This window comes from Heloderma suspectum, chromosome 1, assembly GCF_057233095.1.
Source record: "Heloderma suspectum isolate Gila_16-S chromosome 1, 16-S_ref, whole genome shotgun sequence".
Taxonomy (NCBI): domain Eukaryota; kingdom Metazoa; phylum Chordata; class Lepidosauria; order Squamata; family Helodermatidae; genus Heloderma; species Heloderma suspectum.
In genome coordinates this window covers 382,159,901-382,178,061 of record NC_139458.1, presented here as the reverse complement: position 1 = coordinate 382,178,061, position 18,161 = coordinate 382,159,901, and the positions used below count along the sequence as shown (strand labels likewise).

The 18,161-nt window shown below is 44.6% G+C and overlaps 1 protein-coding gene across 1 annotated transcript in view; it reads left to right on the top strand.

Moving 5' to 3' along the window:
* The window catches only part of MDGA1 (MAM domain containing glycosylphosphatidylinositol anchor 1), a 386,593-nt gene that overhangs the window by 170,519 nt on the left and 197,913 nt on the right, over positions 1-18,161 (top strand). The window contains exon 8 of the mRNA XM_084832471.1: positions 2,971-3,264. Coding sequence (XP_084688597.1) covers positions 2,971-3,264 — 294 coding nt within the window. The remainder of the gene's footprint in view (positions 1-2,970; positions 3,265-18,161) is intronic.

Below are 18,161 nucleotides of genomic sequence, written 5' to 3'. Positions count from 1 at the left end.
AGGGCTAGTAGTAGCATGTGGGGGGGGGGGGTTAATTCAGATTGCAGTGGGGGAGGGAAGGGTTAAACCTGTGATCCTGATGAAAATCACCACCCCATGCATGTAGTAATTTTTTTTTTAGCCCTGATGTAGTTTCTAATGATGCACTTAGCACCATGTCTAGTTTAACCCTAAGAGTTCCGAGGGTATTTGCCAGTTGAGTAGTATATACATCTAACACATATATAAATAAATAAGAGTAACACAGAGTTAATGCAGCTGGAGAACAGGGCATTTTGAAGCATCTTTGCTGCAAACATCATTATGGGGATTGTAGTTGCACGCTCAAGACAGGGTTTCCAAATGAGGACCCTTGGAAGACCTTTCATTTTCATTGCCACACGGAAATTTAGAAGTGATGAGAGGGTAAAACTCCATCTTAAAATTCTTCATGTGCTTTTAAGAAACATTTAATCGTGATTGGATTGAATTGTGGGTCTTTCTTTCCACGTAAGCACAGTGGACGGCACTGGCAAACTAGGAAAACATTTCCACAGTCCCTGGCGCTCTGATCGCATCTCACCCCACAAGTGAGGCCACAATGCACCAAGATGGTCATCCACAGTAGGAGGCCCCAGCTTTAATTAAAAACTCCTCAAATGCAATTTACACATTTTTCCCATGGAGAAAATTGTCTCCTGCCAGTTGAGCGTCTACTGGCAGTGCTGAGGCATGAGGGTGCAGTTCTGCCTTCGCACCATCATGGAGAGGATCTGATGAGATTCCACAGTCCACAGGAGACCTGCAAATTGAAAATCACCTTCTTATTGCCTAGTGAGGCAGCGGCTGGAGATGGCAGCAACTAGAACCGCCTAAATACGCTCTTAAGGAAGCTGAGCTGTGTACTCTTTCTTCCTGTGATTAAAATCATCACACTCTCCCTTGGTTCTCTTACATATACAGGCCACGCTGAGCCATTACTGGGCAGTGCAGGTTAAAATGACTTCAGAACCTTACGTTTCCTCTACGAAGGACTAATATGAAGCGTTTCGATATGTGAAAGCATCAGTGTACCTGAAAATGTATGGAGAGAGAGAGAGCTTGAAGAATGAGCACTTAGAGGAGCAGGAGCCACCCTGTTTCTTTCCACGATGGCAGGAGCACCATCTCTGAGCTTCAGCAAGACCAGGCTCTGGCAGAGGAGGAGAATTCTGGCAGCAGCGATGGTGTCTGAGCTGGAGTAGGCCTGGGTCCAAGTGTCACCTAAGGGCTTATGAATCTATGTAAGACAGGGGTGCAGAACTGCAGGCCTGGGGGACAAATCCAGCCCTCTGGGGTTCCCAGAAGGCCACATCCCCTTCCCTTGGCCCCACTCACTTTTCCCCAACCACCAATCATTTGGTGGCTTCCTGGCTTTTTTTCTCACATTCGAAAAGGTTGAAATGCCTCTCCTAAGGATGAGTTACTGGCAAGAAGAGTTTTAAGCAAAAATATGGTGGGATTCGGGGGATATGGGGTCCCATGCTTTTTCCCTCACCTCTTCAGCCTTCAGCCCCATCCACCACTGGAATGTGGCCCCCAAGAGCGTCTCCAAAACGGAATTTGGTCCTTGGGCTGAAAGAAGTTCAACACCCCTGATCTAAGATGATGGAAGGACAGCCAATGGCTCTTGAGCCTACAGGGAGCAGTGAAAGCGCAACCTCCAAAGATCCACCCATGGGACCAGTTGGGCATCTTAACTATGACCACCAGAAACCAGGCCCCATTTCTGTAGCAGATGAGGTCTCTCCTGTTAGCCCGCTAGGGTCATGCTCTGTCTAGGGATGGGTGAGAAATTTGTTCAGTTGGTAAGTCTTTCAATGCAGACTTACTAAGTTCATGCTTCCTGAACCTAGACAACCTGGAAGGCATTTTGCCGCTGAAATGTATTGATTTCTGTAGTTTGTGATGCAGTTCTCTCATGCAAAAAGTCTACCCAAAATGCGTACATTTCAAAAAATGTACTACAAAATGCATTTTTTTAAAATGTCTGTGTTTGCAAAAATATACACAAAAATGCTTTATTCAATGGGTGAAAATGCACACATTTGCAGAAGGGCACACAACATTGCTCTGGAGAGCTGTGCTGGCCCCTTCCGTGCTGTGGCATTTTATCCAGAGAGCCTACCAGACCCAAATGCCTCATTGTGGGTGGGTGGGGGAGGGTCCTTCACACTGAGATGTTGTTGCTTTCCTGCTGTGGCATTTTCTTAGAATGAGGCATCAGTCTGTGAGGCAGCAGCAGGCTCCATTGGTTGGTGGTTTACCCTCCCAATAGCAGGGTGCACAATCCACCACTCCTCCCAGTCTGCCACCCAAGAAAGGGGACTCACCCTACCTCATGGGTGGGCCCATGATCACATGACTCAAGGGTTGATTTTCGCACTGGAGGCAGATTTCAGCATTCTAGTTTTTCATTTTATGCTTTGATATATATGTATTTTTACTCTATCGTTGTTATGGATTATTTTAAATGTGTTTAGATTTGGTGTTTTTAATCTTTTGTAAAGTGCTCTGGTTATGCATCATAGAAATGTAGTATATAAGTACAGCAAATAACAAATCATTTTAAAATAAGAAAGCTGCTGTCCCTTATGGCTGCAACGTTACACTTGTAAACCTATAGGTACTGCTCATCAAGTTCTCAGAAACTAGAGGGATATTGCACAAGACACTGACTAGCAGGTTGAGGAAAGCCCCTCCCCGTGGCTGGCAGAAGCCAAATAAATTCTGCAAAATAAGCAGCTACATGTGCATTTGCCTGATATGCATTATTTATTCAGGTTCTATAATAAAACTTCTCTTTGATCACACTTCATTGACCCTTGACATAGAGTGTGGATTTTTTTTAAATTATTTTAGCACAGTCATCTTATTGCAATTCATCCTGTTAGCCAACTCTTAAAAATTTCTGTTGTGCTACGATCTCTTCTTGTCATTTTCTCCCATTAGTGCCTCCAACCATCACGGTGCCCAAGGGTCAGTCCATCATCACTGTCCGCGAAGGCTCCAGGGCAGAGTTGCAATGCGAAGTCCGAGGGAAGCCCAAGCCTCCCATCATCTGGTCCAGAGTAGACAAGGAGGCCCCTATGCCTTCGGGTGCCATGACAGTGGAAACCAGTGACGGGAAGCTGCATTTGGAGAGAGTGACTCGAGAAATGAGTGGGACTTACAAATGCCAGACAGCCAGGTACAATGGCTTCAACATTAGACCCCGAGAAGCCCTGGTGCAGCTGAATGTACAGTGTGAGTATAGCTGTAGAATTTTCATTGCTGTTTACTGCTATAGAAGTGTGCATCAATGCTTTGGGGGCTTTGGAGACAAGGGTGTATGCCTCTGGGAATAGCATCTCGTATTGGACCGAGTTGTTCCCTGTTTTTCCTTGAGGACATGGAATAACAATATCCACATGCTTGTGCAAGACAGAATACCATATACTAAAGCTTGAAACAATCTACATATTCTAGAAAGTGTTGGCTTGTAATGCACAGTGCTTCCCATCATTCCACCCATAACTCAGGTAACTCATCTGATATCAAAGGAATCAGATCTCTGCCTCTCTCTCCCCACCCCAATATTTCCTTGCTGATTCCCAGGTTTGCCAGTTGCCACTTGCTTTCTCCTGCAGGCATGTAAGTAAACTGCCCCATTTTAAAAATTCTTTTGGCCCACCAATGTGTCAAAAATGAGTAACTTAAGCAGCCTGTGTAGGCTAGTGAAATGTATTGCTGGCTTAGTAATTTTTAGGTATTTATTCATTTGATAGCATTTATGCCCTGCTCTTCCTACCTAAGGAGATCAGAGCAGTGTACGCTACTTATGTGCAGATGAACTTCCCCCATTGGCTTGCTTCCCACCCTCCTTATTGGTATGGTCCTGCCTTTTTGTTCTTATTGTGCAAAAAGAACTTTCGTATAACCGCTTGAAAACCGTGGGGTTGTATCCAATGTTCATCTAACTTAAGTCCCATTCATTACGTCCATCTAAGTAGGACTAATGTTGGATATCACCTCATGGCTGTCCAGGCGAAGCTTCCCTACATTTCCTGCAGGTAGGGAGAACTTCTGTCCTGGTTTTATCTTGAAACCCCAGGTAGAAAGTTGGGCTAACCCTGCTCATTGGGCCCTTCTCACCCCCACCTTTACATGCCAGTGAACATGACAAACTACAAACCATGCACTCTGTCCACTTGAACAAAAACATGGGTGTTTAAATTTCAGGACGGTTGCGTTGTTGAGATATTCTTCTACGTTCTGGTTTATTCTGAGGCAGCAGAGCACACAACTCAGGCTTTCTGCTGTGGGAACACGATCCCGGTGGTGTTGCAGTGTTTGGGCCATGGCAGAGTCCTGAAGGCATTCATCAGTCTCTGGTCAAATGCTGTTTATGGATAGTCTGCTCATGGTGAGGGGAGCTATTTAATCTCTGCTCCCTAAAGATTTCATGTCACTTGATCATTCTCTGTGACCTCGGATGGCTCAAGTTATGTCGGTGTCAGCCAGAAGGCAATGTGATTGCAACTGCGTTGCCTTCTGTCTGGCCCAGAACCAACTCAGATCTGACCTGGATCAGTCACAGCTGTAGAGAAAAGCAGAGCAATATGCCTGGATCTGTGCGTGTGTGTGTGTGTGTGTGTGTGCATGAGCATGTGCATATTTTAAGGATGGATCTTTCCCTAGTCTCATAGTGTTGCAGCTTTTTGAAAGCATATGTGAATAATGCACTGTTTGCAGGTGATCAAATGCTGAACCGGGCAGAATTTTTTAATATCTCAGACGGGATGAAAGCAATTTGGCTCTTTTACTCTCCAGGTCTGGGATGAAGTCATTGCTTGATGTTATTAATGGGAATGGTGAATTGAAGTCAGGTGGCAATAACTCTTTTTGCGAAGGTAGCATCCCATCAGGAGAATGTTAGGATCACATTTCCTGTGGAATGGAGCTGGCTTTGGGAATGTGAAGCTGGCAGGTGTGGGAGTAAGAGAGAGAGTGTTAATTTGCACCACCAGGCACCAACCTGGGCTGCTGTCACCAAATAGCATGCTTATAGCACACACACAGCATCACTCATTAGAAACCAGTCACTCTTCCTGTTCACCCCCCCCCCCTTTTCCACTGCAGAAAGAAGGAAAGCTAATCTGAAAACCTGGAAAGAGCCAAGCAAACGCCCTCAATTTTGTTCTCTTAATCTCCTCCAACAGCAATATCACAGAGCAAACAAAGTTCAGTTTAAAGGTGCTAGGCTAGGATTACAGGTGGATGCTAAAAAGCACACGTGGACACACACACACGTTACTCCACTGGATCAACAGAGAAAACATGCACCAAATGCAACACCAGCCTAGTGCAGACATAATACGAACTCCCTGCAAACTATGGCTTGTGGATCAGGCTCGAGCCTTGGGAACATGCATTCCCCACCACCACCTTTCTTTCCCCTCTTAAGTGATTTCCCTTCTCCCTTGGGGGGGGGGCACCAGCGATTTACTCCGAGCCGGCCGCGTGTTGATGTTGTTAGGAATAGATGACGTTGTGGCCATCCAGCAGCCACCCTGGAGCTTCCAGGGAAAAACCAGATTTGCCGAGCTTGCTTAAAGTCCAGTTCTTTTCCTTAAGTTGAGTTCTGCCCAGTATAGGTGCTGTGTGCCCCAACCTCTGCATTGACCTCAGGTATGCTAGCCCTGCCCAGGGGTGTGCCTTTCACCATGACCCGAGTCAAGGGATGTTTCCTGTGTGTTTCCTGTTCCAGCACAAACCAGTTACTCAGAAGTAACTCCCATTGTAGTCAGTGAGGCTTGTCCCCTGAACGCCCACATCAGAACTTACAGAAATTCCTCTCAGTTGAAATGGCACAGTTTAAAGAAGAAATTCCCTAAGTGCTTTAAAGTGTGATCTCAAGGCTCTGATTCTCTATTGTTTGGTTTATTGCCTTCAGAAGCAACTAATTCACATCTTCGTTAGAGAAATCCTGCACAGCATCGGGTTACAATGGGGGCTGGTTTCCCCATCCCTGCTGTCTTTCCCACAACAAACCCATTAGTGTCTACTCAGAAGTAACTCCCATTGTACTCAATGAGGCTTGTTTCCAAAATGCGCGCTCCAAGTTACTGAGATTATAAAGACGTAGGAGAAAGTTTTTATCAAAGGAGATGGGGAGGGGGAAGAGCCTGGATGGGGGGAAGCCTCTCTTATTGGTTGAGCAGCCCCTGCCAGTCAGATGACATTCATTCCAACCTCCCACCCCCACCCTACCTGGAAGTAAGTTATGTGAAGCCACTTAGAATGGTGCAGTTCACGCACCCGTGGAGCCCTGCATGGACCAAAGCCGGCTCCTTGAAAAATGTGGGTAAGCCAATCCTTCCTTCTCCTTCTGTTGTCGTGGAGACAGGGTCCTGGTGTTAATCGGGGTTTCACACTACAGGCACACTGATGTAAATCATAGTTCCCTTGTAAACCAGAGACTGAAACAATGGTTTGAAGTTGACTTGCAGACCATGCTCGTGAAGGACCATTTGCATTAACCGTACATTGGTAGGCATGTAATGCAATTACATCGGTGGACACGTAATGCAATACCATGGTTAACACCAGGAAGGGAAGGATGGGGGGAATTTCTCCCGAGAGGGAAGGTGAAAAGAATGCATGCTTCCAAGGCTGGCTTCTGATTTATAAGCAGGAAACCAGCATTATGTTTCGGCCAGATCACCAAAACAAGGTGCCCTTGGATCAGGGATGATTCAAGCAACCGTTTTAAAGTTCGAAAGCCAGTGGACTGTGCAGTGAGGCATTTTCGATCTGTCTCCAAACTGCAGCTTGTCACATCCATACTCAAAGCTTCTCCCAGAAACGTTTCAGGAACATGATGAGTTGCGCTCTGAAGATGGGTTGAAACAAATTGCCACCTCTTTGACTACATTGCATCAAAAATGAGCCAAGATGCCCATATGAACTTGCGCACAGATTTGGGTTGTTTCGGGGGAGAACAGATTGGGGTGGCTTCAAGTGATCACATGCCTCAGCCAGGAGACTTCACAGTTCCTTCTTTAGGGCCAGCAATTAGATTCTTTTCAGAACCTGTATATTCCATACAACTGAACCTTATCATTTGGAGAGTCCACACTACCCAGCGTCATCCCCCCCCCCCCGCGTCCTCCTTGCTAAATGGGCAACCCTTCATTTATCCATCTCCTTCTTGTGTAGGGAGCCAAGCATTACAGAAGATTTTGTGGATGTGCTAGAGTTAATTGAACCGCTGCTGTCCAGCACGAGCAGCTCATTAGCTTTGTGACTTGCTCTGGAATTCTAATCTCGTTGGAAATGGGAATCGTGTGGTTGCTGAAGGCACTCTGATGAGAGCGCAAATTTTTTCTTCCGTTTGTTCTTTCCAACTGAGAATCTGCTCTGATTATGAGTGTGTATTATAGGTGTATGTTTGTGTCTGTGCACGCTTGTGACTTGCTTTTGAACTGGCTTTCTTCTGGGGAAAGTGAATTCTGGGTGATAATTTGGTTGTTTTGCTGATTTGTTCCAAAGCTAAAGTTGCAAAAAATCAATACAGCAGATCTGATTAGATGTCAGAACCTGTTTCTCTTTGCTTTCTTCTTTTTCTTTTCACCCACCAATATGTAGTTTTGTACTGTGGCACACCAGCTCTGAAATTAGCTTTGCCAGCAATACTGCAACACTGTGGGAGGATAACAAACAAACAACTAAGCTCTTACAGATAGATGGTTGTTGCTTATCATGAATGTGTTTTGGAAATAGGGAAAATAAAGCACCTTTCCTGTTACTTCTGGAATGGCCTAAAGGTTGAGTGTTAATGGCTTTTCTCAGGGCCACTCCACACATTATGGTGGTTTATTTTCGGTGCACACCTAGGGTTTTTGTTTTTAATGTGCATATGTAACAATACAAAATGGGAATGGGAGAAACATGTAGAGAAGCATGCATAATACAGCTACACTCATGAAAGAGCTAACATTTGCTGCAGCTTCTTGTCAAGTGTCCATTCTGTGGCAAACCTGGGTTTCCTACAGTGTGATGTGTGGAATGGCACTCATTGTAAATTGCCAAATTCTTGCCATCTTTCTGGAGGATTTACTTCGGGATCATTCAGATTCACACCTTTCAGTTTCCTGACACAACACCTTTCCTGACACAAGAGACAGAGAAAGGGCAGCTGATGGTAGCATAAAATTCACACCCCAGTCGTAGAGTTGCTCCACTGGTTATGTTTTTAGTTATGCACTGAAAAAGCACAGTAATGTGTGAATAGTACAGATTACATTAGCAAACCTGTGTGTCATAGAGACATACTCATCAGGGCACCAGGTGGCTCCCTCTTGAATATTTACCCAGTGACAAACCCATGTTACCACCATGTAATGTGTCAAAGGACAGCCTCTGAATCTAAGCCCCAAATACTTCATCCTTTCCGCTTGTGGTCTGGGTTCCTGATGCCTGTATTTTTCTGCTCCTTCCATCTCTTCCGCTGTTGTAGCACCATGCTTGTTTTCTAGGCGTTATCTTGCCTCAGAATCCATAGCCAGGATATTTGGGGCCATAAATTTATTATGTTTGAGTATTTTAAATTGAAATTGTTTTCAGCTGTTTTATATTTTGTATGTTTTCATCATTTTGTTGCAAGTCACCTTGGGTCTTTTTAAAGAGAAAGGCAACTAAGCAATTCTTTTGTTGTTGCAGTTGCTGCTGTTGTTAAATCCTAATCCCTGTTTTAAAACTGACCCATTTTGCTGCTACACATTCCACAATATCTGGATTAAGTGGAAGGCTTTGCTAAACTGAAATATCTGTAGGAATTTGGGGCAAGGTTTAAAAATTAAATAAGATTACAAAATGATTTGCAGGAGTGGTGGCATTCATGTATCTTTGTGATGAACATCTATGTAGGCTGGCAAATGGATGCTTCCAGATGAAGCTTTTATGGTGCCATCATCCTGCCTCATTCACAGAATTTTAGGGGGGGGGGAATCCAGACATCATCATCTTTCTCTCGTAACCATCCCATGTTTTCCCACCTTTTCTTCCATCTTCCTTATTACAGAAAATCCATTAAGGAAAAAAAAAAGATGGAATAGGTACACAATGCCCTCTGATTAGTAGCACTGGGAACCCTCCATCTGGAAGCCCCCAGTATGTCCACAGTTGTAATGTGATGTACCTTTCTCTGGGTTTTTAGGAGAGCCAGGTGTATAGTGCTTAGAGTGGCCTTCCCCAACCTGGTGTTTTCCAGATATTTTGGATGACAACTCCCATCAGCCCCAGCCAGCATGGCCAATGGTCAAGGATATAGGAGTTGTAGTCCAAAACATCTGGAGGGTATCAGATTGAGGAAGCCCAGGTTAGAGTATCAGACTAGGAATGGGGAGTCCTGGGTTCAAATCTCCACTCAGCCTTGAAGCTCAGTAGGTGACCTTGGGTCAGTCATTGGGCCTGGTCAGGCGCACATGGGGGGAGGGTGGTTAGGGTAACTACAGGGGGGCGGGGTAGCATAACCATGAAACACGTGACCATCACACGACCAGGAACCACACGGCCCATCATTACCGTAACCACCCTCCCACCCCCACCGTCAGTGATCACAGCGGCCCTTGCACCGCAAAAATGTGTGTACCAGCCACTCCATCCATCGCAACCATAGAGAAAGTCCGTGCCAGCTAGAGCATTGCTGGAAGTGTAGGATGCTCTAGGCTGCCATCTCTGTGGTTGCAGCCTGTATACCACTCAGAGCCCATTTTAACCACTGGGGAGCACGAGAGACATAACAGTAAGCCACTCTGGGGCCCCTTAACCCTGCTGCAGGAGGGTGGTCAGCCAGGATGGTTTCGGAACCATGGTAAGCAGGATTTTCTCCCCTCACATGACACACTAAGCCACTGTGGTTTGCGCAAATTCCCTAACAATCATGGCTTAGCATGATGTCTGAACAGGGCCACTATCTCTCACCCTAACCTACCTCACAGGATTGTTGTGAGGATAAAAAGAGAGGGGGAGAACCATGGATGCCACTTTGAGTTCCTTGGAAGGAAAGTGGTACGTAAGTGTAATAATAAATAAATATAAATAGGCTCACAGGAGAAAAGCCTTCCAAGAGCAACTGTGGTTTCTTCTGATGCTTAAATAAAATAGTGATGAATCAGAGCAAGGAGGTGAGGAAGAAAGGCCTCTGAATCTCAGACCAAGTTTGGCATGCCTGAAGATATGGTCCCATGACAGAGCATATTCTTTGCATGCAGAAGGTCTCAAGTTTGATCCCCAGCATCTCCAGCTAGAAAATTCCTGCCTGAAACCCTGGCGAGCTGCTCCCAGTCAGTGTTGACAATACCGGGCTTGATGAATCAATGGTCTGAGTCAGTGTAAGGCAGCTTCCTGTGTTCCTATGAAGATGCATGCCAGCCTCTGTTCTATAATTTCTCCATCTTTAAAGTAGACATACGTGTGACCCTTCTCACCAGAGGCTTGTGAGACTTAATTAGTGGTTTCAGGGTACTTTGAAATCCTGTAATAAAAGGCACACTAGATGAAGCAAGCATTATGAATATAAACACCATCTCCCAGATGCATGGAGGGTCATAGAGTCACAAGTGAAATGAAACGTATCAGCCCCCATGATGCATATTAAAACTTGGGGCAGGCAGGTGAGATCAGATAGTTTTTGAGGCCAGCCTGAAATGTTTTCGTATCAGAAATGTCCCCATGGAAGAAAGAGACAGACTGACAGATGGTAAATGAACAGGGTCTGGACTTGTCTGTCCAGTGCATTTTATCATCTATGAGATGATAACTCTAAAGAGCATCTCTGTGTGTCTTTTGCTACTACAAACTTCGAGCTCTTCCAAGGGCACTTTCACAAAAACAGTTCACCGCTGCATATACCAATATGTATCATGCATGTTCAGATGTTAACGTCTTCACCTATTTAATGCAACATTTCTATACCTCCTTTCTGCCAATGTGTTTACATGGTGCTTCAGAGTTCCAAATAATGGTTCACAATTTAATAGACAGAAAAGGTGCAAGGCAGGAAGAGGAAAATTGAGAAATTGCATGAGAGAGTTCTGGAAGAGGAGGAGCCAACGGATGATTGGCCCTTGGTCAGCTGGAGGAGAGGACTTTGATGTCTCACCTCTTCTTTTGAGGCAGCCAGATGGAATGCCATTGATGGAGTTTGGGAGGGAAGGAGCCAAATGGCAATCGGTTCCAGCCAGATTGAAGGAGGGGAGGCTCCTCATCTCAGCTGTCCCACAGAAGTAGCCAGGTGGTATGTTCAAATTACCACACCCATCATTTTCTAGTGTGGCCAAGGCCACATCCAGATATGCTGCGTATATTCCTATGCCAAAAAATAGTCAAAGATGAACAGTAAATAATATTTTTAAAACCATACCACAGATACAACAGAGACTGTCATTTTAATTTTTAAAAGCTGTTTTCTATGTTTGAGACAAACACATCCTTGATGTTGCTTCTGAGAATGGCCAAATTACTCATAGATCCATAGAACTGTAGAGGTACAAATAATCTGAAGATCATTTATTCTGTCTGCCTATATTAGGATAACAGCCTTGGTACTTAACACCATATGAATCTGTTTTTGTGTGTCAGAAACAGGAACCACCATGGTAGTGGCAATCATAAGATGTAGGGTAGGTCTAATGAACACATACATGCCCAGATAATTTAAATAAACAAGTAAGCCAGACCACTTGCTGCAGAAAAAGCTGGAAAAAAGCACTTTCCATTTTTTCTTTTGTCCCTCCACACAGTAAATGTTAAAGAACTTTGCATATTCAAATGATTATAATTATGATCACTAAACTCCTCTCACAAACCCTGTCCTCACAACCCCAGATATGCAACCACTTAGAGCATGAGGGATTTTTCTGCACAACCTCTAAAAGCATGCCACAATTTCATTTTGGCCATTGTGCAATATATATTTTTCAGCGGCAACAGCATGCTAGCCCATCTGCATATCATAGCTGAGGGGAATTGCCTTTTTCAGAGAGGAAACAGACGTGCTGCTGTTTGCATTTTTAAAAGAAATATGGCTTGATATGCACTCCCTCACAGGAACAGCAGTATGTGTCCAAAAAGCTTTTGCAAACCCCCAATAAAAGGTTCACATAATGATACAGGTATTGCTGAGATGGAAATCTTGCTGTTTTTCAAGAGGAAGTAAGTTTGCCCTTGTCTCCTCAATGCCAAGACAAATTTTCCTCTTGTTTGATTCCAAAGTTCATCAAAGCTATATAGGAACAGTTCTTATAGCTAGTGGTAACGATAAAGGCTGGTTTTATATTTATGAACTTTTGAGAGAGTGCTTGCAACATTAGGAAATAAGATTACGCACGCGCACACACGCACACGCACGAATTATGATGCAGCACTAATGATGCAAATGTCACCCCATATACTGAATGTGGTCTACTGCATCCCCGTTTGAAGCCCCCTGATGTGAGATTATTAGTTATGCCCTAAGGTGGCTGGCTGGGAGGTATAGAGAGTTGTAGTGCAGTGCATCTGGAGAACATCATGTTGGAGAAGGTTGCCCTAAGGTACAAGTAGACTTCCACTCATGCAGTGGGATTTCCCTTTGCTCTGCTCCCCACTGAATGCTCTGTGCACTCCCAAATCTGCTTCATGTGGTCTCCCAACCTTCCAGAACAGATTGGGGGGATTGCAGGGGTGAAGGGGGAATCTGTTCCACCAGTGGTCTCCATTCTGTTGGGCAGACAGCACTGGATACAGTTACTATTAATTTAGGACCTGTTGTATACATATTTTTGGCTATGGTAGCTGAGTTGAAGATCATGTTTTTCAACATATAGGACCCACAATTCAATTGTTTACTATGCTCATCCCAGCATCTGGGAGTCCCAGATTGCCTTTGAAAGCAGCCGTGTTGCAGAATGTGCATTTGTACCCTCTTCCTGCATGTTGATGTCAACATGAGTGTGGCAGTGGTCTTCTGGCAAATCCAACACGAGGCTGGTGGACATAGTCAGGTGATGTAACCTAGGTCAGACTTGTGCAATACAGAACAAACTGAGCACTTCATGGCATAGAGTGACTGCTGACGAGTCACAACAATCTATTATCCTAGAAACCCAAAGCTAGATTTCAAATTCTTAGGCTGTCCTCTCCAAATCAAAACGCTTTCCCCCTGCTTTCCACACACCACTTCAGCTTATTGATTAACTGAATATAGTAATGAGAAGTAACAGTAGCTCAGGCTAGTCATCACCCTGTTCTGCTGCCTTTTACTTTACTGTTGACTACTCAACAGTAATCAGTTCTTGACATATTGCAGAGAAGCACAGTGCCTTACAGCCATGTGACAGGAAGGCTGGATCTACACTTACCGCCTTTTTTCGTGTCTGATCCTCCAATGAGAGCCTCTGTCTTTAAGAGCAGGAAAACAGCACAGCACTCGAGTGTGAACCGAGCTTGCGCATTCGATGAAGCACTGCAACGGGGAAAATGGGTGGGTGTGAATAATCACGTTTTAATGCGAGAGCGTTTAACCCGACGGGACACCGAATTCATTGCGATGGCGGGAGCAATGTAGATCGGCCCGAAGACATTCTGCTCTGATTCTAGGTTGGGTGTCATCAAATTATAGCTCATAAGGAAGTAAACAAAATGAGCCAGTTGCATGGCTCATAAGGCTGGACAGCCTTACCATTTCCAGTCTTTTTCTGCAGATAGAACAGTTTGGGGGGAGTGACTGCAGGTAATATGTTTCACAGAAGTGTGTAGGAAGGAGGAAGTCAAGGGATAAAAGGAGAGAAATAGTGAGGCCTGGAAGAAACACGAGGAGAACAGCGGTGGTGTCAGAGACTGGAGGAAGCTAGCTGTTAGGAAAGAAATTTCTAGGTGCTTGGCATATGAACAAGTTTTTGGGATGTGCCTTTTAGGCTTAAAGGCTTTGGCCATCCCTGCAGTAGGTCATTAGTGCATGAAGGTTGATCTGCCTTTCCAGTTGGCCATTCCTCTACAAATGTTATTCTGGTTTATGAACAAATATTTAATCCCCTTTGGTATCTAGCTCCAGTGTTGCAGTGTTGTATGTCAGGCAAATAATAGTCTCCATCAATTTAACGTGTTATCTGTGTTGTGAACACAAGACCAGAAACAGTGGATATGGAAGGGACAGTAAATAATTGTGATGGATCAGTGGATCTATATCGCTGAAAATGGAAATGCACTAAATTCTGTTTGGGGTTGCAATTGAAGCTGTCTCTCAAGCACTGGAGTTTTACCAGTGCCCTCTCTCTTTTGAAACCAAGAGCATAGCTATTAATTACGCTATTAATATTCTCATGAGTCTCTCTGGCAGAGATGCTTGCCAGAACTGTTAAGCTGATGGTACCTCTGGTATTTCTAACTTTAATTGATGCTAGTTCAAGAAGAAGGAGACCACCGCTGTGCTCTAGGATGAACAACTAGTGCTGAACAGTTGATACATATCTGACGTATTAGTGGCTTATTTGGCTCACTAGTCTTGGTCAATGGAGTGTTTGCCAGGCTGCTAAGAATTTAGGCTTGGAAGGCATTTATATAGGTGGGTAGATATTTATTTTCATCTTGCCATCCTTCGTCAGGCTGTTAAGGTTGGATTCAGATTATCAGAAGCTACACTTAGCTGCTTAATAATGTACTGCATGGGATTGTCTGTAAAACAGCATTATCCTGTGCAGTCACTCACAAATCTAGGTAAGTGAAGAGACAGTAATGCTGAGCTTAGCCACATAGATGGAAACTGCAGACCACTGACACCGACAGCTGCGTGGAGCAGTAGATTATGTACTTTTAAGCAGCTACTCTGTGAGTGTCCATTGTTTGACTCCATACAGGAGATGTGTGGCAGGGCATGATTTAGCCATCAGGGTAAGTAAGCTATGGCATGGAACCCCTGTGAGACTGAAATTATGCGGGAGCTCTCTTGCACAGTGGATAGGCTCCTATTGCTAGCAACAGTGGACTCCTTTAAAATCCCCTAGAAAATGGTGGCTGCCCCCTCACTATGAGACAAAGGATTCATGGTCAAATGTCTAAGTATGGGGAATTTTAATATGCTGGTTGCCAACCCAGGATGAAAAATGGAGTGTTGCTCTGTGTTCTCTATTGCTACAGTACTTTTCACAGGCTGCTGTGAATTTGGAGAATATGGCTCTTGAGATGTTAAGTTTAAGCCCAAGACTATAGTTTAGTACTAGGTCTCTGTATTCATTAACCTGCCCTTGGGGGGTAGGAAAAAACATTTCCTTTATGTCCTATCCTTCATATTCTTCTCCTTGTTTCACATCAGTGATGTGGAAGACCCTAGAAACACCCTCATAGTATCCCACAACTATGGCTGCCATCTTAAAATGCATCTCATTTCTGCATATGCCCAGTAATTACAGGGTTACTATTTAAAAACACAGGTTTCAGGATTCTAGTCTATATAATTCAAGATTTGTTAACCATTTTTTATCAGAAGCTCCTTTCCTTAAAATTCTAAGAAAAACAGTATATTTCTAAAATGCATGTTCTTAGTGCCAATCGTATGTCCCCTAGGCAGCATCTTCGGACATAGGATTTTTCAGATTCCTGGCTCTGCGCTTAGAGACAGGGCTCTGAGCTAAGAAACCATGCCCCCCGCCCCCTCCCAGCTGCTGCAGACAGAACTCTATATGCTCAGTAAATGGAGCATGGAGGTGGGAAAAAGGAGGCGTTCCTGGGGAATGGGAGGGGAAGAGGCTCGGACGGCTGCCTTACACCTTTTCCTATTACCACTCCAGTCTCCTTCCCTCCCCAAAGCTTCTGGTAGACAGGCAAAATTGCCCATCTAGCTAAACTGCAGCATGGGAGGCACAAGGCTCCTCCCTCTCTGCATAGGATACTCCGAGTTGGGGGGCTTACAAGTACCCAGGGCACAGCCCATAGTATTGCACCCATAGTGGATCAAGGTGCATACGAGTTGCAGTCCACAAGGACTAATTCACCACCCACTTGCACAGATGAAAATGTAACCGACACTATTTGTGGTTTAATTTTGTAACTGCAATGTCAGTGGGAAAAGCTTAGAGACCAGATTCACACAATGACACAAAGTGGCTGCTTGGAATCCAAGTCATGTGAAGGCTGTTCTGTGTGCTGAACTCTTTGTGTACATGTAGGTGCTCATCACCAAGGATTTCCCCACATCAGAGCCCTGCTAATTGTCCAAATGTGGTTTTGCAGAGGTAAATTGAAATACTGAGATCAACTTAGCAAGCAGTTGTATATGTGAATGTTACACTTATGTGACACAATATAGTTATACAAACACAGATTCCTGCCTAACCCTTGCTTGATCCTCTACACTCCCCTACTATCTCCAGTCTCAGCTCAGTTTGAGCTTAGGGCTCCTGAAGCCTTGACAAGTTCTGGCTGAATTTCAGAGCTATCTTTTTTTTCCCCCCCTTTCGGAGAAAAGGCCAGCATCAGAGGAGTCACTTCTTTCTGGTAACCTGCTTATGGACTCACACCTACCCCCAGTGTATGTCTTTAGAATATCAACACAAAGTATTGTAGGAATGTATATGAGAGGATTTTATACAGGGAAAGACCTCTTGGGACAACCCCTGTGATGAACAAAACCCTAATAGGAAGGCACACATGCAGAATTATTTTTGAATGCTAATGAGCCATGACCACTTGTGACCGACAGTTCTGGGGCTTCACCAATTACTGTTGCCCAAAGGGAGATGGTTTGCATAAGAATTTATATTCCAGAATGTTTATGGATTCTCTTATATGTATAATATTGGAAGCAACTCCCTTCTGAACTCTAGCCATTGTGTGAGGAAGGTAAGGACCCATCTTAGAAAGTTTATATGAACTCCTTTAAAGCTCTATTTTGAAAGTCATGCAATACTTTCCTTCTGACATCAGTGGTCTATGAACACCGAAACCTGAGGAACTTGGTGGTTTAGATTTCTCATCTGTTGTCTCTCCTGAAGAGGCCACCTGTCCTGTGTTAACTATGGGAGACTCTGGGTATAGGGCTAAACAAAAAGCAAGGCAATGAAGCCAGCAAATGTTCAAGCACACAGGTTTCAGCCCAGTAGGGTTCAGGCTAAGACAGCAATGGTCAAAATAGCAGGCAAAGGTCAAAACACAGTTAGGCAGTCAGGTACATTATACAGTCCAAGGGTCAGCATAGTGCATCAATCACGAGGTAGAAAGAACAGGAGCTGGAAGAATGGTATTGTTTCCAACAGTGGCTAGGTATACACTGAAGGCTTTTAACCCTAAAGCCTGCTGAGCCCCACCCAGGGCTCAGCTGCAGTACATTAGAGCTCTCTGGTCAGAACCTTACTCATGAGGAGTCACTTTCTCCTGAGGAGTCCTTCTTTGCAAGTGAGCACTCCTTCTCATGGGGTCTGACTGGCCTGTTGCTTGAGGCAGTTACACTCTTGGGGGCCAGGGGGTTGCTCAGCCAGACAGAGTCCCCTCCACCTGACAGGGACAGAACTGCAGCCGTCTCCCCTGAGGGCCCAGGCTTCTCCCAGTCTGGGGCAGTGACTGCTCTGAGGTGCCCTTGGTTTCTAGGAGCTCTGAGGGGGATTCCTCCAGTAGGAGCACGACACCACCTGAACATCTAATATTCAGCCCTTTCCCTATCCTCAATACATTTTGAAAATGATCAGATTATACTATTCATTTCTCTGACAGGAGACCCATTCTCACTGTTGCTATCTCCTCTCTTTCTTTCACATTGCTGGAAGGCATTTGTGTCCATACTGAATAATGGATATATCATCTTTGTGAGGACAGGAGGCATAGTTCTATGTCAAGATCAGAACCTATAGGCCCGTGAAGTATCACTGACCCCCAGATTACCTCAAGGGGAAAAGTCTGAAGAACACTAATGGTGGAAATGGAAAGCTTCCCAATTAATACTAATACCATATAAGCACTTACCCTAACTCTTCAAAATGCCATACTCTCTCCCTTTTTTCCAGCCATAGGTAGCCTAATGTGTGAGTGGGGTGGGGGGAAATCACCCTAACTGCATTCCTCCAACATTTAGCAGATTAAAATAGGTACACCTTGGAATATAAGGCTTGCCCTCCTGGATCTAGGGATGT